Here is a 26670-nt window from a genome sequence, read left to right as displayed (position 1 = left end):
ACCATACAACCCTGCCACAGCAACCTCTGCAAGACATGCCAGATCATTGACACGGATGTCATCATCTCACATGAGAACACCATCCACCAGGTACACAGTACATAGTCCTGCAACTCGGCCAACGTTGTCTATCTGACACGCTGCAGGAAAGGATGTCCCGAGGCATGGTATATTGGGGATACCATACAGATGCTGTGACAACAGATGACTGAACACCACTCGACAATCACCAGACAAGAGTGTTCTCTTCCTGTTGGGGAACACTTCAGCAGCGACGGGCATTCGGCCCCTGATCTTCGGGTAAGCGTTCTCCAAGGCAGCCTTTACAACACACAACAGTGCAGAGTCATTGAGCAGAGACAGATAGCCAAGTTCTGCACACATGAGGACAGCCTCAACTGGGATCTTGGGTTCATGTCACATTATCTGTAACCCCCATGACTTGCCTGGACTTGCAAAATCTTACTAACTGTCCTGTCTGGAGACAATATACTTCTCTCTAACCTCTCTCCACTCACATTGTCTGTACCTTTAAGACTTGATTAGCTGTAAAATCTCACATTCCAATCATTATTTTGTAAATTGAGTTTGTGTCTTTATATGCCCTTTTTGTGAATAGAACTCCCACTCACCTGACGAAGGGGCAGTGCTCTGAAAGCTAGTGGCTTTTGCTACCAAATAAACCTGTTGGACTTTAACCTGATGTTGTGAGACTTCTTACTGTGTTTACCCCAGTCCAACGCTGGCATTTCCACGTCTTGAAGATTTAATTCCAGTCCTCACTGTAAAAATGAAGGACAGAGATTCCCAATTTATTTTGATCATTAGTACAACTGCTGTATATTGGTATATCTGTTATCTCAAAAGGAGAGTCATGTTCCCTTATGCAAAACTGGTGTGAAACTGATTAGTTATTTGAAAACAGTGTTCAAATATTAGAAATTAGTGTTAGAGTGGCAAGTAAAATGGCAATGCATCATATTACTTGCCATTAGCTGTAGGAAAAAGGAATGAAGTCACCCTGATTGGAATGAGTTAGCTTACAAAGATATGGTTAAACTGTGAAGAGCCATTTGCAAGAGGGATCAACAAAAATACGTTTGACGTTGAGAGAGTGCTAAGAAAGCACAAAGTGGTCTTTGAGCAGGCAAGACCAAACTGATAAATTAGGCATTACAAGGCTCATGTAAAGATAAAGACAATGTACAGCTGAGATTTTTTAATACAGGACCAACATTTTATGCACTGTTAAAAGCAGTAAAAAAGAGAAAGGGATATTAATGGGTTGGTGAAAAGTTATGAAATGTGTCTCAGAATGAGAAATGATCCAACCAAAGTTCCTTTCATTCCATGCTCAAGCACAAGAAAACCTTAGGAATGAGGACATGTTGATTCCTTTGAAGTGGAAGGGAAAGAGTACCTTGTTTTGGAAGACGACTATAGCAAGTAGATAAAGGTTGAGTCGGTGCCCAGTATCACTAATTTACATCAGAGAAGTTTGCAATATTTCCGAGTAAGAATGGAATCAAACATATTTAAATATCAGACTAATCACCCAGCATCAGATGGTGTTGCAGAAAGAAGTGTACAGATTGTGAAGAGATCTTTGCAGAGGTATTTGCTAAGTGATAACCCTAGGCAGTAATTTTCATATTCCTCTTTGACACAGGCTGGACAATTCTCTTACAGAATAACCCCAAAGTGTACAATAGCTGGCTCACCTTATCAGTTAGTGTGTAAAATATGCCTGGTACAAGGTTTTGTTTGCTTAAGCCTGACATCAATAGCAAAATAAGAGCAAGACAAAGTCCAGATGAGCTATGAGAAGCCAGGCATGAAGCTTAGAGAATCCAGTGCTGGTCAGAAGATCATGGTGAAAAATCATGAAAAAGAAGTATGTGATTGGAGTTGTTGTAAAGAGATTAGATGCATTCATATCCTCTCTCATTCTGACAAAGAAAAGATTAATCCTACTGTCCAAATTCCTCTTCCAGTCCAGAGTGAAAATCAGAAAAAAGTGGAAGTTTGCCAGTATTATAGAATCCACCAGTACAGCAAAATGAGTCAGGATTTTTGATTAAGACAAATCAATGTCACAGTCTCAACTGTGGTGTTGGTAGTTAAAGTTCAGGTTTGACAAGTCTGAGGTGTTGAGAGAGCAGAGTTAAGTTAATGGATTTTGAAGGATATACTTAGGCAGAAAAAGAAGGGAGTCAAAAGCCTTGTTTTCAAACTCTTCCATTTCCTTTCACCCTTCCTCTGTAACCTATGCAGGCCATACAATCCCCCTAGATCTCTAAGCTACTCTATTTCTGACTTCTTGCACATCCCTGATTTTCATCACTTCAAAGTAAAAAGTCTGACAACACCAGGTTTTAGTCCAACCTATTAGTCCAACGAATAGGTTGGACTAAAACCTGGTGTTGTCAGACTTTTTACTGTGTTTACGCCAGTCCAACGCCGGCATACCCACATCATGACTTTCATCACTTCACCATTGACAGTCTAGCTGCAAAGATCTGTTAATCCCGCCTTAAAATCCACTGCCTCTCTTCCTTTAGGACGCAGCTTAAAATCTACCTCTATGACTAAGTTTTGGCTCACGTCCTAAAATTGCCTTGGAACATAAAAACTGGGAGCAGGAGTAGGCCATCTGGCCCTCCAAGCCTGCTCCGCCCCTCAATAAGATCATGGCTGATCTTTTCGTGACTCAGTTCCACTTACCCGCCCACTCACCATAACCCTTAAATCCTTTACTGTCCAAATATTTATCTATCCTTGCCTTAAAAACATTCAATTAGCTAGCTACAACTGCTTCACTGGGCAGGAAATTCCACAGGTTCACAACCCTTTGGGTGAAGAAGTTCCTCCTCAACTCAGTCCTAAACCTGCTCCCCTTATTTTGAGGCCATGCCCCCTAGTTCTAGTTTCACCTGCCAATGGGAACAACTTCCCTGCTTTTATCTTATGTATTCCTTTCTTATACATTTCTATAACATCTCTCCTCATTCTTCTGAATTCCAATGAGTATAGTTCCAATGAGTATAGCCCCAGCCTACTCAGTGTCTCCTCAAAAGCCAACTTCTCAACTCTGGAATTAACCTAGTGAATCTCCTCTGTACCCCCTCCAGTGCCAGTATATCCTTTCTCAAGGAAGGAGATCAAAACTGTACACAGTACTTCAGGTGTGGCCTCACCAGCACCTTATGCAGCTGCAACATAACCTTACTGTTCTTAAACTCCATTCATCTAGCAATGAAGGACAAAAATCCATTTCCTTCTTAATTACCTGCTATACCTGCAAACCCACTTTTTGTGATTCATGCACAAAGACTCCCAGGTCCTTCCACAGCAGCATGCTGCAATTTTTTACCATTTAAATAATAGTCCATTTGGCTGTTATTCCTACCAAAATGGATGATCTCACATTTACCAACATTATACTCCATCTGCCAGACCCTTGCCCACTCTTTTAGACTATCTTGTATCCCTTTGCAGACTTTCAGCATCCTCTGCACATTTTGCTCTGCCATTCATCTTAGTGTCATCTGCGAATTTTGACACGTTACACAACTTCAAATTATCTATATAAATTGTAAATAATTGCGGTCTCACAACTGATCCCTGAGCTCACCACTAGTCACTGATTGCCAAACAGAAAAACACCCATTTACCCCCACTCTTTGCTTTCTGTTGGTTAACCAATCCTGTATTCATGCTAATACGTTACCTGTAACACTGTACACCTTTATCTTATACAGCAGCCTTTGGTGCGGCACCTTGTTGAGTGCCTTCTGGAAATCCAGACACACCACATCCATAGGTTCCCCATTGTCCACTACGCATGTAATGTTCTCAAAGAATTCCACCAGATTAGTCAAACATGATCTGCCCTTCATGAACCCATGCTGCTTCTTCTCAATAGGACAATTGATATCCAGATGTCTCACTATTTCATCCTCGATGATAGATTCAAGCATTTTCCCTACCACAGAAGCTAACCGAGCAATAGCTACCTGCCTTTTGTCCACCTCCTTTTTAACACAGTGGCTTCACATTTGTTGTTTTCCAATCTGCAGGAACCACCCCAGACCCCAGCGAATTTTGGAAATTACCACTAGTGTATTTGCTATTTCCTCTACCATCTCTTTCAGTACCCCCAGATGCATTCCGTCAGGGCCAGGAGACTTGTCTATCTTTATCCCCATTAGCTTGCTCAACATTACCTCTTTAATGATAATGATAGTTTCTAGGTCCCCACCTGCCATAGCCTTCTTGCCACCAATTTTTGTCATGTTATTTGTATCTTCCACTGTGAAGACCAATACAAAATACTTGTTCAATGCCTCAGCCACTTCCTCATTTCCAGTTATTACATCCTCATTCTCATCCTTTAAAAGACCAATGTTTACTTTAGCCACTCTTTTCATTTTATATATTTGTAGAAACTTTTGCTATCTGTTTTTATATTCTGAGCTAATTTAATCTTACAATCTATTTTACTTTTCTTTATAGCTTTTTTCGTGGGTTTCTGTTGACCTTTAAAGATTTTCCAACCCTCTAGTTTCCCACTAATCTTTGCCATTTTGTCTGCATTTTCTTTCAATTTGATAACCTCCTCCATTTCCTTATATATACATGGCTGATTATTTCTTTTCCTATGGTTCCCCCTTATCACTGGCATATACTTTTGCTGAGCGCTGTGAAAAATCGCTTTGAAAGTCCTCCACTGTTCCTCAATTGTCCCACCATAAAGTTTTTGCTTCCTGTCTACCTTAGCCAACTCCTCCTTCATCCCATTTTAGTTTCTTTTGTTTAAGTACAAGACACTGGTATTGGATTTTATCTTTTCACTCTTCATCTGTATTTTAAATTCAACCATACTGTGATCGCTTCTTCAAGAGGATCCCTAATATAAAATTATTAATTACTCCTGTCTCATTACACAGGACCAAAACTAGGATAGCTTGCTCCCTCATAGGTTCCATTACATACTGCTCAAAGAAGCTATCGCAGATACATTTTATGAACTCCTCCTCAAGGCTGCCTTGACCAACCTAGTTTGATGAGTAGACATGTAGATTAAAAATCCTCCATGATAACTGTTATACCAGTTTTACCTGCATCAATTATTTCTTTGTTTATTTCTCACCCACAGTGATGTTACTATTTGGTGGCCTATAGACATGCCTAATTTCCACCCAAATGGATTCAAGCTGTATTCCATAGAACCTTTATCATCTCTCACTACCACCCTGATGCCATTCTTAAACATCAGACCTCACCTTCCTGTTTGTCCTTCCAAATAGCCTGATACCCCTGGATATTAAAGTCCCATTCATGTCTATCCTGCAACCACGCCTCTGTAATAGCCCTCAAATCACTCTCATTCACAAAGATAAGAAGGTGTAGCTCTGATATTTGAGGATGACACCAGGGCAGTAGTAAGAGATGATATAGTTCTATGGAAAAAAAGGTTAAATCCACTTGGGTGGAAATTAGAAATAGTACGGAGAAAAAGTCACTGATAGGCATAGTCTATAGATCACCAAATAATAACATCATGGTGGAGCGAGAATTCGCAATGATTTGTGCCGTCAACTTATTTACCTTGTTTCAAATGCTATGAACATTCAGATAAAGCACCTTTGTGCTAGTTTTTGTACCTTTTTTTTGAATCCTAATACCTCCATGAATAACATCTCAAGTTCTCCTTCCTTTTAACTTTTTTCCTGATTTTCAATGTAGTTGGAGCTTTCTCCCCAAATGCTAACCTTCTGCTTTGCTTTCTACTAACCATTATATTTTCTTTACATGGTTCAATGTCAAGTTCTGTTTGGTAATGATTCTATGAAATGTCTTGGGATGTTTTCGTACTTTGAAGGTGCTGTATAAATACAAGTTGTTGCTGTTTGCAATCAATGATACACTGGACTTTGTGACATCCTGTCATTTAGAAAAAAACGTTGACTTCTCTTTTATGAAATATTAACTGCATTGACTTCCCTTTCATTAATATTCTGTGAAGAATAGACTTTGAAAATTTAATGTGATAGATTTTCAATTTGTCTTTTGTACATAGAACTGGAATTATAGATTCACTGCCCATCACTGAAATTATTGGAATCTAAGGCAAAAAGTTGAAAATCTAATCTAATCTCTTTATTGATGCTGAGTTATTTATTATTTTGTTTTTGTTTAAATTTTCCCTATTTGCAGTTTTGTTCCTTTATATTTCTCTCTCCTGGTTCTGCGATAGAAAATAATGAAGATTCTTGAGTCAAGATTCTCGAAGATTCTTGGCAGTCACCTGCTTAATGAATTTGTGCATTGTAGATGACAGGCAGGACACAATTCCAAGATTCCTACTCCCATTCCCACACTGGCAATTTTTGTTTACAGAATAAGAGTACTGATGGCAATATTTTGTCCTTATGATTAACATTTCCCCTGATAAAGACTACCAGAAACAGATTAATTAGTCACGTAGCTCATGATTGTTTGTCAGACCATGTGCAAAAATTAGATGCCAATCTTTCCAACATAACAACAAGCACCTCACTTGAATTTGTCTGTATAGCACTCTGAGATGCCCTGAGGATGTGAATATTGTATTTGTTTATGATTTTCATTCCAGTATACCCAATCATAAATTGTGTACCTTTATGGGGTATTATGAGATCTTGAATTAACCACAACAGCAAGACAATTTAGAGTTAAATTATTTTATTCTCATTTGCAACAGGTCAATGCACAGACTGACACAGATAGATCGATTGGATCTGGGCAGTAATGAATTCACAGAGCTGGTAAGAAATGATGAACAGAAGTTGGTTTATATGTATCAGGTACTGCTAGCTTTACTGTCAGTAACATTTTGCTGACTAAGAAAGGAATCTATTATAATATAAGGAATAATGTTGTAAAGCTTAATGTCACTTTATTGCATGTTTTTATATTCACTGAGGACCAGATTATTACGGAGTCAGGACAATGGGAACCATTTAAAAGTGGCAGGCAGGAAATTATTCTAGGATTCCTACTCCCATTCACAGCACTGGCAGTTTTTGCTGATGTGGAGTAAGGGTATTAGTAGCAAGCCCACCCCCTGCACTTACTACCTGACTGACTCCAATGTGGAGTAGGCACTTCCTAGTCACCCGCAATTTTCTTAGAATTGGGCAAGCTTCTCCACAACTTATGATTTGTGGCCCCTCAGAGGAGTTGTGAACCATAGTCTGCATTTGGGAACCTTTAGAAAGGTAAGATCGTACCCATGCCCAGCCACTGCCTAGGGCCTCGCATATTTTCCATGAAAACTACATGGGCAACTCATGGACCAAGCCATTTCCCATGGCCATCCAACCCTTTATATCAAATTAATGTCTACTTGTGTCCCCAGTCATTCCCCAAGGCCCCTCATACTTTCCATACCAACTCAATGCCACTCAGCTCTTTCATGCCCTTTCACCTAGTATGTGCTATACATACAATCAATGACCCATGTAATAACAATGGCAAGTGGAACAGCTGAGAAAATAAAACACCCATTCACAAACCTTCTTTCAAAAGCAACTACTGTTACTACAACCTTATGGCTGAGCGAGTGGGCGAGGACCTGGCAGATGGAATACAATGTTGGCAAGTGTGAGGTTATCCACTTTGGCAGAAATAATAGTAGGAAGGACTACTACTTAAAGGTCGAAAAGCTGCAGCATGCTACGGTGCAGAGGGACCTGGGGGTCCTTGTGCATGAGTCGCAAAAACCCAGCCTACAGGTGCAGAAGGTGGTCAGGAAGGCAAATGGGATGCTGGCCTTCATAGCGAGGGGGATTGAATATAAAAGTAGGGAGGTCTTGCTGCAACTGTACAGGGCACGGGTGAGGCCGCAGCTGGAGTACTGTGTGCAGTTTTGGTCGCCGCACTTGCACAAGGATATTTTGGCCTTGGAGGGAGTGCAGAAGAGGTTCACTAGGCTGATACCGGAGTTGAGGGTGTTGAGCTATGAAGAGAGGCTGAATAGACTGGGCTTGTACTCGTTGGAGTTTGGAAGGATGAGGGGGGATCTTATTGAGACATATAAGATGATGAAGGGGATGGATAGGGTAGAGGTGCAGAGGTTCTTCCAGCTCAGAAGGGACAGAAGGACTAGAGGGCACAGCCTCAAGATAAGGGGGGGGGCAGTTTAGAACAGAGTTGAGGAGGAACTTCTTCACTCAAAGGGTGGTGAATCTCTGGAATTCTCTGCCCGTTGAAGTGGTGGAGGCTACCTCGCTAAATATATTTAAGACGTGGGTAGATAGGTTTTTGGTAGGCAAGGGAATTAAGGATTATGGGGAGAAAGCGGGAAAGTGGAACTGAGCCACTTCAGATCAGCCATGATCTTATTGAATGGCGGGGCAGGCTCGAGGGGCTGGATGGCCTACTCCTGCTCCTATTTCTTATGTTCTTATGAAAGTGTCAATCAGATAGACCATTTAAAATATCATTGATTGGGCTTCAAACACTTCACATCTCTTAATTTTATCCAAATAAACATTATCACATTAACAAAAGTGATCATAGAAAGAACAACTTTTACAACCACTTGAAGATTTCAATCACAAAAACTCAACAGTTTACTTCACTTGTCAGAACTGAATCCCTGTTGAGCTCATGCTTTTTTTAGTCTGGAGAGCCAGGCATGCATTATGATGATAGCACCATCTGGCTTTCCACCTGTCTTCGAAAAGTAACATTAAGATGAAAACTCAACATTGCCCTGCTCTCTTGTAGATTCCACCATGGTGGGATTGAAATAGAGCAGGAACACTCTTGCATCTGTTGGGAAATCAATTGGGATATTTAAAAAGTCAATTAAGTAATATGTTTACCCTCTATTATGCTTTTAACAGTTGGGTACTGGTTTTCAGCAACTCTTCAGTTGAGTGCACAGAGAGAAGAACATCATCCGTGAAATGGATGAGCTAATGCATTGATCAGTTACATTGAAGAGCTTCAACCATGACCAGTTGAGCAGCTGCTGTTCATAGCATTTCTTCTCTGAAAAATTGTTATCTAGACAGGTGATGACCAACTTTTTGGAAGGCACTTCACCTGTCTTGCCCTTTATGACCTTCAATTAAACTTCCCTGTTGCCAACCTTCACTACAACTGTACTACCAACTGTAGGAACAGCACCAGCTGCCCTCTCCTCAGACACATGCCACACCAAGATGCAGCTGGAAAAGGCTAGAAGAATAGAATCCCTCTGGCATAGAAGGAGGCCATTCAACCCATTGAGTCTGTACCTACTCTTTGACAAAGTATCTTACCCAGGCCCTTTTCCCTGCCCTATTCCCATATCCCCACGCATTTTACGATGGCTAATCCATTTAACCTACACATCTTGGAACACTAAGGGGTAATTTTTTTTTTTACCATGGTCAGTCCACCTGTGCATCTTTGGACTGTAGAAGGAAGTCAGAGCCTCCGGAGTAAATCCTTACCGACATGGGGAGAAGGTGCAAACTCCACACAGACAATCACCCTAAGGCCGGAACTGAACCCAAGTCCCTGGTGCTGTGAGGCGCAATGCTAACTACTCTGCCAGCATACTGCCCCTGAGGAGGTGAAACTCTAACTAAAAGGTCTGGAGGACAGAGGAACAATTCTTTTGACCAGTGCCTCAGGAGGCTCTTTGTCTCAAGGCAGGTCACTGCTGAAATCTGCAACCTCCTGGAACAAGACCTGCACCCTAGTGGAGCAGGTTAGCACTCAGTGCAGTGGCCCATAGACTACCTGTTACTTGAGGGGAGTCACACCACACCAGTTCCCCTTCTTCACCCCAGTCTACGCCTCTCACCAAATATCATGCTTGTAATATATCCAGTGGGAAAAGAAAGCAGACAGAAGTGAATTTTCACAATGATTTGTGTGGAAAAAAGGGAAGGACAACATTTGTGGAAGGTGACTGTGAGGAATGGGTGTGAGGGAGTTATTGGATGAGAGTGAGTGTTACTTACTGAGACAAAGCTGTGAGGTGCCTGCAGAGAGAGGAATACATAAAGCTACAAGATGTGTTGTGCTGAACAGTGCTGTACAAGAGAACGCTGGGGAAGTCAGAGTGTGGGGCTTGGCATCTGAAAAAATGATGTTATTTATCTCTCCCAATCTCCTGAGGTCCTGGAGTAACAGAAATACAGAGTATTGGGCTAATGGAAAGACTCTTGGTAGTGTGGGTGAGCAGAGAGGTCTCGGTGTACATGTACACAGATCCCTGAAAGTTGGCACCCAGGTTGATAGTGTTGTTAAGAAGGCGTGCGGTGTGTTAGCTTTTATTGGTAGAGGGATTGAGTTTCGGAGCCGTGAGATCATGTTGCAGCTGTACAAAACTCTGATGCGGCATCACTTGGAGTATTGCGTACAGTTCTGGTCGCCGCATTATAAGAAAGATGTGGAAGCATTGGAAAGAGTGCAGAGGAGATTTACCAGGATGTTACCTGGTATGGTGGGAAGGTCTTATGAGGAAAGGCTGAGGGACTTGAGGTTGTTTTCATTAGAGAGAAGAAGGTTAAGAGGTGACTTAATTGAGGCATACAAGATGATCAGAGGATTAGATAGGGTGGACAGTGAGAACCTTTTTCCTCGGATGGTGATGGCTATCTCGAGGGGACATAGCTTTAAATTGAGGGGTGATAAATATAGGACGGATGTCAGAGGTAGGTTCTTAACAGAGGGTAGTAAGGGCATGGAATGCCCTGCCTGCAGCAGTAGTGGACTCGCCAACTTTAAGGGCATTCAAATGGTCATTGGACAGGCATATGAACAATATTGGAATAGTTTAGGTTAGAGGGTCATTAGATTCGTTCCACTGGTCAGCGCAACATTGAGGGCCGAAGGGCCTGTACTGCGCTGTAGTGTTCTATGTTCTATGGATCCTCTTGGTACTCTATTGAAGAGACCACACTTCTTCTGCTAACTTTCTTCGTAACTTTTGTTCACATCCGCTTGGTCGGAGAGGTTCTCCTCTTCTTCCAGTCATCAGGAGAGCTCATCTCATGGCAGTGTCTCAAATCCCACAGAAGATCCTCAAGGTAAGAATGAAATGAGAGACCTTGAGAACGACCTTCCCAGGTCTCCTTTCCATTCCTGTCCTTTATGCAACCTCGTAACTCCAAGTGCTGGTGAACCATTCTAAGCCACATTGTAATGGCTTTAATCAGAAATGCTTCCTTTCACAGTTCCAGGATGTGATCCTACCTGCCCTCCCTGATTGGTTAGAATACCCGGAGATGGCATACTAATGCTGTTGCTCAATTGGAAAGTTTTGGCAAAGCCCACTTCAGCGGCTAGTGGATTTCTGACCTGCAAATGGTCCGCCCATTTGGTCAGTGAGTAAATTGGAAAAATCCCATCCATAATATGAGCCAGCAAAGGGGCAGAAAGTGACCAAGCTGAAATAATGAACCAGAAAATTGAATACAATGCAGAAAGGAGAGATAAAGCAAGCAGGATAGGATGGTAGTGGTGAGAGGAAGAAAGAGAGAGAACAAAGTGGAGAGGAGAAGAACCAGGAGGGAAATATGAGGAAGCATAGAAATAGAATAAAAGACAGAAAAAAGAAGAGGGTGCTACAGGGAAAAGGTTGGAGTGTAAGGAAAGGAGACTTAGAAACACAGAACAGAGTAAAGGAAGCGAGCCTTAGACATTTAACCTTCATAATTTATAAATAACAGCAATGTCTGATGTACCATAAATTTCAAACTTATTTCCAGGTTTCTCTTCAATTTTCATCTGATTTTCTATTTTCTGATTCCCTGAATGTTACTCAGATAGTCAGTACCACCTGTGACGGGAATCATCATGGGCGGGATGGAAATTTGACAGAGCAACTAAAGGTGGTTGACTTTTTGTGCAAATTTCCAGTCCCTCCTGACAATCCTGGCCACTTTTTAGTTTATTCTCTCACAATTATGATATATCTAAGATGTTCCTGTTCATTTTTAACATCTATTTTTGCTCCAAATACATTTTACAACATGTCTGGTATTTTTAGCTTCAATAGTGAACTCTACAGTAAAATTAGATATTTAATTGAAAAATGTTTCTAATGGGATTTAAACTATATACTTAATTATTTTTAAAGGAATACTCCAGGATGAAGTCCCACATTGGCCTTATGGTTGAGTACTCATCTGATAATTGCTAAATAAGACTAACTTCTAAAAAAGGTATTAAAAAACTAAGGCAAGTCTTTTGCCTTCAATGATTCTGCTATTTGATATTCCCTCTTCTAACAGCGAGGAAGTTGAAAACTTAATGAACAGTGGTCTTAAATTATTTGTTATTCTAAAAGTAAGCATTGAACATAAACATTGAAAACAGGCAAAGCTGGAATTTACCAAGTTACAGGAAGTATGGGTGCTTGCCTCATAAATAAATTTCTTCTTTGGTAAAAGGCAATTAGATTTCATTAACTTTCTATGTTTAGCATCAATAATAAGGAATGGAGAGGCTAAAGTGTAACTAATTGAAGGAACTAATTTATGTGACCTTGGCTGACATTGCAGGCCATTTGACCTCATGAACCTCGAAATTGTTGTAAGCACATTTTAAGCAAACAAAAAATTGAAACTGCATCACCCAATTTCACGGACCTCATTTAAATTGTCCAAATATTTTAAATGGGACTCGTGTTAAGTCTCGTAACTTAAGGCTAGCCCTTACACAACATTTTGTCCACCAGTTAGGACGACAGTCCTGCATCCAATTCAAGCATGTTTGTTCAAAGCAGATATTATTCACAGATGCTAGTAAAAATACTTTTAACTAAAGTTGTAATTATATTTTGCTACATGTATATTAATTACTTCTAACATTTTTGCATTTCATTGTTTTACTGAGTAATCCACCATTTTTGTACTTTTATGAGGTTTGTGATAGTATTTCTTTTCATTATTATTGCTTGTAATTACCTTTTCAGTCGTAATATTGATCATGGGAATTTAGTCAGTAAATTTGATTTAATTTAATTGAAATGAGGAAAAGAAGATTCTGAGGAGCCAGTAAATGCATGTAAATTGAGATCTGATATATTCAGGTCCAAACCTGTCACCATCTGGGAATAAGAACAGAAAATGTTGGAAATAGCAGGTCAGGCAGCAGCTGTGGGGAGAAAGGCAGGATTAATATTTCAGATCTGTAATCAGAACTAGAAAATGTTAAAACATAACAGGCTTTAAGCAGGCGCCGAAGAAGGGAAAGATAGGAATCAAAGAAAGAACAAACTACTCTGGAATCTTTGTTTATGGATCCATCCACACTTACCTGAATATGTTAGAAGGAGATTTATCTTCACATGAACTTTATAAGGTTGTCAGAAAATTTAACTACCAAATGCAAGATGTCTTGTAGACAATGGTTGGGATTTTGTGGCCCTGTTATAGTGAGAATGGTGCACCCAGAGGAAAAATAGTAAAACAAGGAATTAAGAATATTGGTCCAAACTTTTTTCCTTTGGGGGATGAGGCAAGCCAGCCTTAAGGCCATTAACTTTTGACAGGACCAGAAAGTTCGGTTACGAGCGAGTCGGAAAATCCCACCTAATATTTAAAATAAGATTGGCTTTTTTAGAAAAGTGGTAGTAACTACTTTGTTAAGCTTTTACTGTTACTGGTATTTCCAAGCCATCCCGGGGACATGTTAATATGAACTTCAAAGGACGAGATTAGTTATCTGTGCCACTAATGAAAGAAGTATATATGAGTACAGATATGTAATCTACAATTTCTTCAACCTCTGAAAATTCCTGCTACTCTGTAAAATCAGTATTATGTTCACATCAATTTGCTTATAAGCAAACTGTTGAGAATATCAACTATAGAATTACACAATTCACCTGTGGTTTGTTTGATATATGTGTCAATCTTGACAAAGTGGGAGCTGATCTATGAGTCAAAGATGTTAGATCAAGCCCTAGTTGAGACTTGTATACATAGGGAGTAATTTACCAGTCCTGTTCACTATGGATGCAAATCCCATTTTAGCTGTTAACTCTCGCAAGAGGGCCAGAACGGGATTTGCACTGGAAAGATCTCAAAGTGAGATCTCCCCCATTTCCCCACCGGTGACGTTATCAGCTGGACATGAACCTGATTACCATGAATTTAAGTCCATTTTAATAAGCCTAAATGGCATGATGCACTACTTTCCAGATTTGCTTCATTTATACGGAGCTTTTGTGAAATCAGATCTGGAGCACTGTATACAGTATTGGTCTCATTTAAAGAAGGATGTAAATGTGTTTGAAGCAGTTCAGAGGTCACTAGACTAATGCCTGGAACGTACAGGAAATATTGGTCAAATTAGGTTTTTATCTGCTGGCATTTAGAAGAGTATGTGACTTGATTGAAACTTATAAGATCTTGAGATTCCTGGCAGGACAAAATTGGAAAGGATATTTCCTCTTGTGGGAGAATCTAGAACCAGGAGTCACTGTTAAAAATAAGGCGTTGTCCATTTCAAGACAGAAAAGGAGAATTTTTTTCCCTTAAAGGATATTAAGTCATTAGCACTGTCTTCCTAAAAAGTGGTGAAAGCAGAGTCTTTGAATATTTTTAAAGGCCCATCAGAGTAACCTCATCTAATGAAGGAGCAGCATTTTGAAAGCTCGTGATTCCAAATAACTTTGTTGGACTTTAACCTGGTGTTGTGAGACTTCTTACTATTCCTATATTACAACAGGGGCTACATTTCAAAAGTACTTCATTAGCTATGAAGTGCCTTGCAATTTCCCACAGTCATGAAAAGTGCAACATAAATACAAGTTATTTATTCAATAAAAGCAAAATTATGCAGATGCTGTAAATCTGAAATAGAAATAGAAAGTGCAAGAAATGCCCATCAGATTCAGCAAGGTCTGTGGAGAGAGAAACAGTTAACGTTTTGAATCAAATATGACTTCTTCAAAACTGAAGGAAGATAAAAATGTTTTGGAATTAATACTATCGAAAGGGGGAAGAGGAGGAAGAACAAAAGGGGAGGTCCTTGTTTTTTTCATTTTTGGGACATGGGCATTGCTGGCTGGCCAGCATTTATTGCCTCGCCTTCATTGCCCAAGAGCAATTAGAGTCAACCACATTGTTGTGGCCCTAGAGTCACATGCAGGTTAGACCAGTAAGGTCGACAGATTTCCTTCCATAAAGGACATTAGTGAATCAGATGGATTTTTCTAACAATCAGCAATGATTTCATGGTCATCAGTAGACTTTTAATTCCAGATTTTTCTATTGAATTCAAATTCCACCGTCTGCCGGAGCGGAATTCAGGGTCGAGGGTAGGGGGAGATTAAATGGTAAAAAATGTCATGGAACAGAAGACAAAAGGAATGGTAATGGTTACAGCAAAGTATTAAAACATTTGTCCAGAGGTAGTGCGCATGTCAGAATAATGAACAGCTCTGTCCAAAAGCCAAAACATGAAAAACAAAATTCAAAATGGCACATGCAAAGAAACAGAAACAAATCGGGGATTTCACGACTTAAAATTGAACTCAATGTTGAGTCCAGAAGACTGTAAAGAGCCCAATCAAAAGGTATTGTTTCTCAAGCATGTGTTGAATTTCACTGGAATATTACAGCAGGCTGGAAACAGAAATACAAGGGTGAGAGCTAGTTAGTGAGTTAGAAAAGCAAACAACCAGAGGTTCAGTGTCATGCCTGTGGACTAAGCAAAAACGTGGTGCCAAGTGGTCACTATGGTCAAAGTGTGTTTGGTCTCCCCAGTGTAGAGTAGACTGCATTGTGAGCATACAGTGCAATATACTGGGGAGGTGGTTTGGTAGTGGTATTGTCACTGGATTAGTAATCCAAAGATTCAAGGTAATGCACTGGGATCGGTGTTTGAATCCCACCATGGCAAATGGAATGAAACCACTGTTAATTCATTAATGTCCTTTAGGGAAGGAAATCTGCTGTCCTTATCTGGGCTACATGTGACTCCAGATCCACAGCAATGTGGTTGTCTCTCAAATGGCCAAGCAAGCCACTCAGCTCAAGGAAAATTCAGGAAGGGCAATGCAGACCCATAAAAAAATACTAATTTGAAAGAAGTTTGCCAAAACCTTGCTTCCATTCACGTTGGACTAAATCTTACGGTCCTGCCGACAATGCATCCCTGCCATCCCTATGGCGAGAAGTACATTCAATGGGAAACTCTGTTGACAATAAGACCATAAGATCCCACCACCAGAGAGCACACGTCAATTCCTGCTGCCATGAAAAACATCACGGAGTGGGAGAAAAATCTCACCCATTCTTTATTTGATTTACATCTGTATAAAGTTGTTTAGCTTACTTTACATATGTGCCCAGGTACTGCTTGGAATTACCCAAAAACAGCATTGGTGGAATGATGCACATGCTGGTGAGTAGCTGCAGGTTGTTTGCAGCGTAACTCTGTGATAGGATCCTTTGGAAAGTGAATTATTTTCATGCATTGCTCCTCAATCAGATGGACTTAACAGTCTACTTATTTACTCAGATGTGACAGTAAAGAAAACCAAAATGCAAAGTTTTTACATCATCTCAAATTGTAAAGCTTGTCCCTTCTGCCTTGAACACTGGAAGCCACTTTTATACAAGCATTCTTAAGAAAGAATGTAAAAGAGACAGTAGTTATGAGAAATAGTGCGCATGATATAATTGTGCCTTTGCTGCCAGATTTAAATACATCATCCTCTAAATTGCTAAATCCTTCTGCAATACCAGAAATGACAACAGAAAATAAGACAAATGCAGAAGTGTACAGAGATTCAGTACACTTCTGAATTCAGGATTCGGGATTCAGTACTATGGATCTCTACTGCCTTCTGTCCAATTCATACCACAAAAACAGGTGCATAGTGACAAAATCACCAGAGGCTGGATGTTTCCATGGGAAGAAGTCTGACAACACCAGGTTTAAGTCCAACCAATTTATTTGATAGTAAACTCACAAGCTTTCAGGGTTTGCCCCGAAAAAGGGCAAACCCCGAAAGCTTGTGAGTTTACTATTGAATAAATTGGTTGGACTTAAACCTGGTGTTGTCAGACTTCTTACTGTGTTTACCCCAGTCCAACGCCAGCATCTCCACATTATGTTTCCATGGGAGACAGGAAATGGGAGGCAGTCTCAATTCCAGGTTGCAAACTTGCTTCTGTTTCAAATCCATTGCTGGACCTGCCAGCGATTTTCCTCAGGTTGGGATTTCAATGAGGTAAGGGTCAAGTGTGTAACCTGATTAGGCTACCAAGGTACAGAAACAGAGGTGGCTCAGCTATGGAAAGGGTATGGTAAAAGGATTGTGTCAGCCATTAGTGTGATGCCAAAATCATCCTGCTTGTTTTAAGTGGTGACAAGCAACTATTAAATCAGAAAAAAAATTACCTGAAGCCTCTAATTGCTGTCTCTCATTTGTGAGACCCTCTATAAACTGGTCTTCCAATAAGAGCACAAAATCAGTTGTTCAAAGCTTTAAAGGGTCCATTACTTTGAGCCTTCACTTTACCGGCTAAGAGCACTTTTATAAGCACAGTCAGTAATGGCTCTTCGCATTCTCTCTTCCCTCCTGCCTGTGTGTGCAGCATGGAATGTGCCAGCAAAGTGCTGCAATTGAGAAGACCAGCCACTTTGAAGGGCCTTTCCTACATATGACTCAGGAAAAAAAGCCTCTCTCAATAGCCAGCCCTATTTGAGGCCACCACATGAACAATGCCTTGGGCATTCTTGACTTCACATCATCCCATGGGAGTGCAGAGCTCAATGAAGCCTTCTACTTAATAACCATAACACGTAGCAGGAAGCAATTCTGAGAGGGCCTGCACACAGTCACAGTGATTGTCTATTTGACAGTAATGAGAGCCCTCGAGTCACACAGTGGGGTTTGGTCCTTGGAGAAGGAGAAGCAGATGTGCTGAGGGGTGGCACAGTGACACAGTAATTAGCACTATTGCCACACAGCATCAGGGAATGCGTTCAATTCCAGTTTTGGGTCACTGTCTCTGTAGAGTTTGCAAGTTCTCCGTGGGTTTCCTCCAGGTGCACCAGTTTCCTCCCACAGTCCAAAGATTCACAGGTTAGGTGGATTGGCAATGCTAATTGTCCCTTAAGTGATTTTACCATCGCGTTGCACCTATTTTCAGATGCGACATGGTGGTAAAGTGGGGTGTAAAGCGCTGAGCACAATTGGCACCAGTTTTTGCGACCGGTACCATTTTATGATCACAGATTTTTGGTGCGGTCAGCTGCACTGCAAGAACATTTCCCGATGACGTTATCAAAGATGGGGGGGGCGGGTGTGGTGGTTCACGCCCCCTCCCCCCCCACGACCTTGCCGAGCAAGGTTCTCGCCAGCAAGGAATAGACATGCTCCCCATGAAAGGGTAGTAGTCAACTTGTCCTTGCTGGTGGGACCGGAGGCCATTGAGACCCTCTGGGGAGGCTGAGGGCAAGGGGGGAGTGCCCCTAGGGCAGTGCCAGACTGGCACCTGAACAATGCCCACCAGGGAGTGCTAGGGGCAGGGCTAATGCGGATGGGGCCACTGGGTGTGGGGCTAATGGGTGGGGCTAAAGGGGAGGGGCTAATGGGGCGGGGCTAATGGGGTGAAGAGGCCTGCTGCCACTCTATAGGAATTAGTGGGGGAGGGCAGCGGTACTGTGATCGGTGGTTGAGGGCCGCAGTCTGCAATTGGTCTGGGCTGTGAGGGCTTTATCTCAGACTGCAGGGCCTCGCGATTGCAGGATAAGGAGCCTGCACTAGCAGGGGTCTGACAACTCTCTCTTTTCTATCAGAGCCCTGCTACTGCTAATGTGCCTCAGACAGAATTTTACAGTTTCAGGAGAAGTGAGGCTGTGAACTCCCACCCACTGTAGCCAGATATTTGTTTTGGGCCTCCCTTGTTGTGCAACAGATAATAAAATATGAAATTTGCACTAAATGCAACAGAACTTTAAATTGAATTCACACTTCCTGGATGACGTAAAATAGTTTAAAAATTAATGTTTAAAGTTTATTTATTGGTGTCACAAGTAGGCTTACGTTAACACTGCAATGACGTTACTGTGAAAATCCCCTAGTTGCTACACTCTGACACCTGTTCGGGTACACTGGGAGAATTTAGCATGGCCAATGCACCTAACCAGGCATTGAGTTACATCTTTATGCCTTGAGGACCTCTGACCACAGTAAGAAAAATCCACACTTCAAACCATTAATTGTTTTGGAAAGAAGAGAATAAACACAGGAGAAAAAGAGCTCAAGATATAAAAATGCCATCCTTTGCATCATCCTTGGAGTAAATATGAGACATATTAAAAGTCTAGGACCAAAAACCCACATTGCTTTGACAAGATGGTGCATAATTTGGACAAAACAACATTTTAAGGTTGGAATTTTAGGCTGGAATTATTTTTGATGATTGTACATCTTATTTTAATTCAACTGAAATTTTGCTCGGAGGGGGTGGACCTTTTTCTCTATCTGTTCCTTCACCAGCAAAGCTATCAGAATTCCCAATATTTCTACTTCAACTACATTTGTGATTACTTATGCGCACATAAATGAGGCATAGCCTTGATAATTATCTGTCTATGAAAGTGATTAATTTAAAGGTGGTCACTGATCGGACAACTTCTGCCTACTTCTCAAGATTGCCTCTAAAGTCAAATTTTATTTTCACTTACTGAGCTGCATTTCAAACTGACAGTTGAGGACTTGCTAGTCACTAGAATATTTTGACTTTTATATGAAGTAAGGAATTTTATAGAACTTTACAGTGTATTCTATGGGAATTCCTCTGTTTGTAGCTTGATGAAAGAGGAGAAAAATCAAAGTAGGCAAAAAAGAGGCAGCATCAAAGGAGGGTAATACTGACTTGTTGTGAATTGCACAATGGGTCTAAGGTCTAGAGATCCTATGAGAGATTAGGTGAGGAGCTGTGCCTTTGACTTCACCAAGGAAGCTTTAGATTAATTATTACCTTTTGCATACTGTGAAAACTGATCAAATGTCTGAACAGCAGTGACCATTATAGTTTATGCAGCTCTTGTCTTTAATGCCACTGGCTCCTTCAAAGCTGCTGGAGGAGAGTCACACAGCATTAACCAGGGTTTACATTACACTGCAATGAAGTTACTGTGAAAATTCCCTCGTCACCACACTCTGATGCCTGGTCGGGTACATTGAGGAAGAATTTGGCATGGCCAATACACCTAACCAGCACGTCATTCGGACTGTGGAAGGAAACCAGAATACCAGGAGGAAACCCATGCAGACACGGGGAGAGCGTGGAGACTCTGCACAGTGACCCAAGCCGAGAATCAAACCCAGGTACCTAGCACTGTGAAGCAGTAGCGCTAACCACTGTGCCGCCCTTGATGGCATTTTGGATGTGGAACAGAAAACAATAACATTTTAATTGGAACAGAATAAGGGAATGGAGGTGTATGCATGATATGTGTATGTTAGCCAGTTATGAATCTGACAGCACCTACATAGTAATAGGTCTCTCCCTCAGAAATGATGCAGGGCTCCACCAGTTCTCCATATACTAAATTCTAGCATGCTTGTCAAAGTGAAATGTCAGGTACGTATCAATGCAAAAATGACAGTATACATCAGGTGGCTGCTGAGCACTTTACAGATCAAAGACAGATGCCCCATGAGCCATTTCAACCTGTGTGCAGTGGTGGAAGGAATGAAAACTTAAGGTAATGGATGGAGTGTTGATAAGCTTTATCCTGGATGGTGTCCATCTTCTTGAATTTTTTCTTCATCTGCAACCATGGGCAAGTGGAAAGTATTCCATCACACTCCTCTCTTGTGTCTTGGAGGTGGTAAAAAGCTTTTGTCAAGTCAGAGTGAGTCACTCACCGCAGAATACTCATCTTCTGACCTTTTCTTAAAGCCACAGTATTTATGTGCTTGGTCCACTTAACTTGTGATCAATAGTGACTTGCAGGATGTTAATGATGGGAGATTCAGCGATAGTAATGCAGTTGAATGTCAAGAGGAGGTGGTTCAATTCTCCCTGAAATAGTCACTATCTGACACTTAAATGGTGTTAATGCCACTTGCCACTAATCAACACGATAGGCAGGGTGCTGTCAGAACCCATATCCTTTGCTGTATCCAGTGCACTTAGCCAGTTCTTGACATCATGTGGAGTGAAGCAAATTATTTGAGGACTGGTATCTGTGATGCCGTTGACCTCAGGAATTGGTCAAAATGGATCATTTGACTTGGCATTTATGGATGACGATGGATTGCAAATGCTTCAGCTATGTTTTTTGAACTCTCATGCTGGACTCTGTCATTGTTAAGAATGGAGATATTCATGGAGCCTGATAGATGAACAATTGCCATTCAGGGCTTGATGTGGCAGAAATGCAGAGCTTTGGATCAGGGGGTTAATTGACTTTATTTAGTACACTGCTTCAGCTGATTAGCATACATGTGGTCGTATGTTTGGATACTCCTCCATGTTTTGGAGTCCTATTGCGTCAGCTGCTGAAGGTAAGCACACAGATACAGAAAGGCAAATAGTATGTAGACCTTCATAGAGAGAGGATTTGAGTATAGGGATAGTGATGTTTTGCTGCAATTGTATAGGGCATTGGTAAGGCCACACCTGGAGTATTGTGTGCAGTTTTGGCATCCTTATCTGAGGAAGGATGTTCTTGCTATTGAGGGTGTACAGCAAAGGTTTACCAGCTGATTCCTAGGAAGACAGGTCTGTCATCAGTTAGGATTATATTCACTGGAGCTTAGAAGAGTGAGAGGGGATCTCATGAAAACTTACAAAATTCTAACAGGGTTAGACAGAATAGGTTCAAAAAGAATATTCCTAATGGTGTTGGAGTCCAAAACTAGGGGTCATAGTTTGAAGATAAAGGGTAGACCTTTTAAAACTGAGGTGAGGAGAAACTTCTTCACCCAGAGAGTGGTGAATCTGTTAAATGCACTACCACAGAAAGTAATTGAGGCCAAAGTGTTGTCTGATTTCAAGAAGAAATTAGATGTAGCTGTTGGGGCTAAGGGGATCAAAAGATATGGGAGGAAGGGGGGGGTCAAGGATTTTGAATTTGATGATCAGCCATGATCAAAATGAATGGCAGAGCAGGCCCTACTCCTGCTTCTAGTTTCTATTTTGCAGCTTCACCAGTTTGGCACCTTACTTTTAGATGTGCCAAATGCTAGTCCTGGCTTGTTGTTCTACAATCTTCTTGTCTAGATTTATTGATTGACCGAGGATATACTGGGCCATGAAGTTATAGATTGTGCCAGAATACAACACTGTTACTGCTGATGGTCCATAGCACCTCACTGACTCCTCATTTTGAACTGCAAAATCTGTTCTGAATCAATCCCATTTAGCATGGTTGTGGGTGTCTTATAACACAATAGAGGCTGTCTTCAATGTGAGGATGAGACTTTGGAGGTGATTCTCCCATCCCGACCCTTTTTTGGCAGTCAGGGTGGGAGATGCGTGTTGCCGGCCTTGTTTCGGGATTTGCACGTGCGCTTGAAACGCGTGCGCATCTCCCAGAGCCGGAGAACAGTCGGAGACCAGACCACGCTGGAAACTGGTGGGAAGACAGGTAAGTCATTTGAATCTTTTTTTAATGTTTTAAATGTATTTTAAATGTAATTATCAGGAACTTACCCGTCCCGATTGAATTTCCCACCCACCAGGAGTATTTCATTCTGGCACGGTTTAGTGTAGCTCCTACATTCCGGGAACTAGCGGAAGACCCCGGCACTGCCCAAGGGGCAAAGTTCCCATGCCCGGGGGCACTTTGGCACTGCCCACCTGACATTGGGCAGTGCCAAGGGGGTGGAGCCAATCACGGTGAGGCGTAGGGCAATTGGTGAGAGTGTGGGGGTCCCGCTGCCACTCTGCATGGCGATCGGTCTGACATGGAGGGAAGGAGGGCAGTGATTGAAGGGAGGGGGTGGTCTGCAGGGGAAGGAGGGTGGTGTTGGGGGGCCTGCCTCCCGGGAGGAATCTGACCGGGGTGGGGGGGGGGTATGTCGGACAGCGGGATGGACTGGACTTTGGGGCTCCGGGGAGGGATGGTCAGGGCTGGTTTGGGAATTGTTGTGGGGGCTGGAGGGGCAGCATTGTGGGGGTCCAGGGCTGGCCAGTGATCGAGCTGGTCAGCAAACAGGGAGACTGACAGATCGGGGCTACTGCACATGCGCAGAATTCCTAAACTGTTAGACTCTGGCTTGAATAGGCCCTGCCCTACCTGGGTTTTTAATGAGATTCACGATTGGGACCTCTGCAACGCACAGAATGGGGAGATTTGAGTGAGAAGTTGAACTGACAAAACAGTCGCGATCCAGAACAGTTTTCCTGCCAATTTAGCGCTTTTGGGAGAATCGCCCCCTTTGTCTCCAAAAGGTCAGATCTAACTATACTTTCATGGACAACTGCATCTGCAACAGCTAGATTAACAAAGTTTTCCTTCCAATAGTTCTCTTATCACAGATTGCAACCCCAGTAATGCAATCATGACCCTCTAGAATTGTCTGACACAGTCAATAGTTGTGCGACTTATTCACTTTATTAATGAACATTAATGCTGCCCAACCAGAGTACATTGTGTATATGGTGGATCTCAAATTTTGAATTGGGAGGGAACAGGAACAGGATGAGACAAAGGTACGATTGAAAGGTGGTGGCTTAAGGAAGTCTTCGAAGGCAGAGAGGTAGTGCTAGTTAGGAATATTGAGGTGTGGAACTCAAGAGGGTTGGAACAGTGTGGCTGAAGGTGCAGCCAACAAAGGTCAAGTGGAAGGTTGGGAAATTAATGCCGGAATTTTATCGGCATGTCCGCCCCGGAATTGGGGCTGGTGCAGCTTGCAGAACGGCACTCTCCATTGGCCTTGGGCTGGATCTTACGAGCCTTGGGTGGGCATGCCAGTAAACTTATGGCATAAAAGTATGTTGGTTTTGAGGGAACTGGAGGGTGCATACAGAACATTTTACCTATAATTTAATCACGCAGCATGATCATATCCTGCATTCAGTACCACGTTTGCAAAGCAAGAAGCATCTTAATCATTTTGAAATGAAATTCTCTTTATTATGTTGTAATGAGGTCAGTATGTCATATAACTGTATTTATTCGATTTAAATTCCTATCTCAGTGTAAATGGATTTACACAGCTTTCTGTTCCTTTAGCCTGAAGTCCTGGAACAGTTACAGAGCCTGAAGGAACTGTGGATGGACAATAACTCAATACAGACAATACCTGGGGTAAGAACTTACAGTGTCATTATTCTGTCATCTTCTAGGTGAACACTTAATTTGTATATACTTTTGTTTATTTGGGGAAAAACAGCTTGGGGGAATGGGGAAAGCTTAAGAGAAGTCCTAATACATGGGAGGTTTGGAATCAGGGAGGAGATGAATAGAATGGTAATGTGGATGGCATAAGGAGAAAGGATGTGATGGGATCGGGACTATATGAGAGGAATGAAATGAATGGAATGGGTATGGCTTTTGAGACTTGGCATGGGAAGGGTGAAATGGAATGAGGATTTAAAGAAATACTGATGCAATAAAGATACTAATTGCAATGCAAATGCTTTACTGGTTCTGCTAATATTTTAATAATGCAGTGACTATGCAGTAAATTGTACCCCACACCCACTACGCTGTCACCAATCCTATCTGTAAGCATAGTCATACATACCTCATAATGTCTGAGGCAATAGTCTCTGTGGCCAGATTTTCTCTTTGGACGCAGGAAATGGGAGTTGGGTTCACTCACTCTCGACACCAGTATGTTGGGAAGCATAACTTGGGACAGGTGTGTTGCCCAATTAGTGATTGATGGGGTAGGTTTAGAGGTAGTACAGCAGGGAAGTGGGCCATGTTTTTTGCCCAAATAAGCAGCCATTACTGTGGCTGCTATCTATGTACGTTGTTAAAATAAAAATTACAGCATCTTCATCTTCCAAATGTACGAGACAAATGGAGAGCTGGACTCAGGATAGAGTAGGGAAAAGTTTGGTTGCAAAGATTTTATTGCTGCTCAATAGTTGTTTTCCAAACTTATTTTTTTGTATTAAATAGAATTATTTGAAGGTTTGCCATACCTGTTTCTGTCAGGTTGCAACTAGTCAGTTTCAGAGAACTCCAAATAGCTATCTGATCCCATGAACATCTCGGGAGGTTAGAAGATAAACTGGGTGAATGACTTCACTTTGATGATCTCTCCAAGTCCTTGGAAAAATTGTCAGAGTTGGGAACAAAGGGGACAGACCATCTCCTTTCTATTCTGTCCCTATTTGTGAGGGGCAAATCCAGCCCCAACTTCCAGATTGTTATGATCCAATCTGATGTTACTATTGGACAAGTCAGCCTCCAGGATGAAGCCTAGCTCAATAAACCCAATTTTTATTTTTTGTTTAGATACATGGATGAACAGGGTCACGATACTGCCGATGAACTTTTAATAAAAGAATAAAACATCTATTAGACAAGGAAAGATTAATTATAATACACTACTCTTTCACCCCAGCTATGCCTTTACAGATATATACCCAATTGTAAGGATAACAGAAGTTACAAAATATATCTTATACTCTAGTGATCTCAGTAAATACAGTCTTGTAAACCAACTGGTTAATTGTGGTCAGATACACCACATTCTGAAATCATGTTACAGATGCCATTCAATACAACTTCTGAGGATTTCTCATCAATTCTCCCCAGTGCTAGTCACACTGTGACCAAATGGTCTTACTGGAACTCTGACTTCCACATGAGAGTTTCTAATCTCTGCTCTTGAAGAACATGCCTTGGAATCTTCACCAAAACAATGCTTTCTTTAGAATCCTTTCACCAAGAATCCATTTTTTTTAACTCATTCATGGGACATGGGCAACGCTGTCTGGTCAGTATTTATTGCCCATCCCTGGTTGCCCTTGAGAAGGTGGTGGTGAGCTGCTTTCTTGAATCGTTGCAGTCCATGTTCTGTGGATTGACCCACAATGCCATTAGGGAGGGAATCCAGGAATTTGAACCAGTGACTGTGAAAGAACGGCGATATGGTGAGTGGTTTGGAGGGGAACTTGCAGGTGATAGTGTACCCATTCATCTGCTGCCATTGTCCTTCTAGATGGAAGTGGTCATGTGTTTGGAAGGTGCTGTCTATGGATCTTTGGTAAATTGCTATAGTGCGTCCTGTAGATAATACACACTGCTGCTACTGAGTGTCGATGGTGGATCCCCTGTCCTGGATTACCAATTCATTCAAAGTTCCATGCAATGTCCCAGACACAAAGAGATGCCAACAAAACACCACTAATGTATTAAAGTGTCACTGACCTTTAGATCACCACAGATATCTGCCTTTGTGCAAGCTGATGTCCAAGCCAGGTCTTCAACTTGCAGCCCCAACTTTAACTGGGAGTTTCCCTCTCTCTGTCCTTGACTTCACTAAACAGAACTTTTTTTTACCAGATTTGGATCTTTTTTCCTACAATCTCCTGGAACTCTCTTGTGCTCCATTCTCTGGTTTCCAGGACTTTCTGCTCTTTAGCTTTTGGGGCTGGCTTTCTATACTTCTGTATTGTCTTGCCTATTCTGGCAGTGCCTGTAAAATGCTCCTTACCTCTGGATTGCTTAGTTCAAAAA

General features: G+C 41.6%; 1 protein-coding gene across 1 annotated transcript in view; it reads left to right on the top strand.

Moving 5' to 3' along the window:
- The window catches only part of lrrc7 (leucine rich repeat containing 7), a 256525-nt gene that overhangs the window by 76906 nt on the left and 152949 nt on the right, over positions 1 to 26670 (top strand). Inside the window, exons 6-7 of the mRNA XM_080196575.1 lie at positions 6746 to 6809; positions 24208 to 24282. Of these exons, the coding sequence (XP_080052701.1) occupies positions 6746 to 6809; positions 24208 to 24282 (139 nt within the window). The remainder of the gene's footprint in view (positions 1 to 6745; positions 6810 to 24207; positions 24283 to 26670) is intronic.

The sequence above is a fragment of the Carcharhinus amblyrhynchos genome, chromosome 9 (assembly GCF_965287045.1).
Source record: "Carcharhinus amblyrhynchos chromosome 9, sCarAmb.v2.hapA, whole genome shotgun sequence".
NCBI classification, from domain to species: Eukaryota; Metazoa; Chordata; class Chondrichthyes; order Carcharhiniformes; family Carcharhinidae; genus Carcharhinus; species Carcharhinus amblyrhynchos.
The sequence above is the reverse complement of the archived record's forward strand: the minus strand, read 5'-3'. Positions and strand labels throughout refer to the sequence as shown.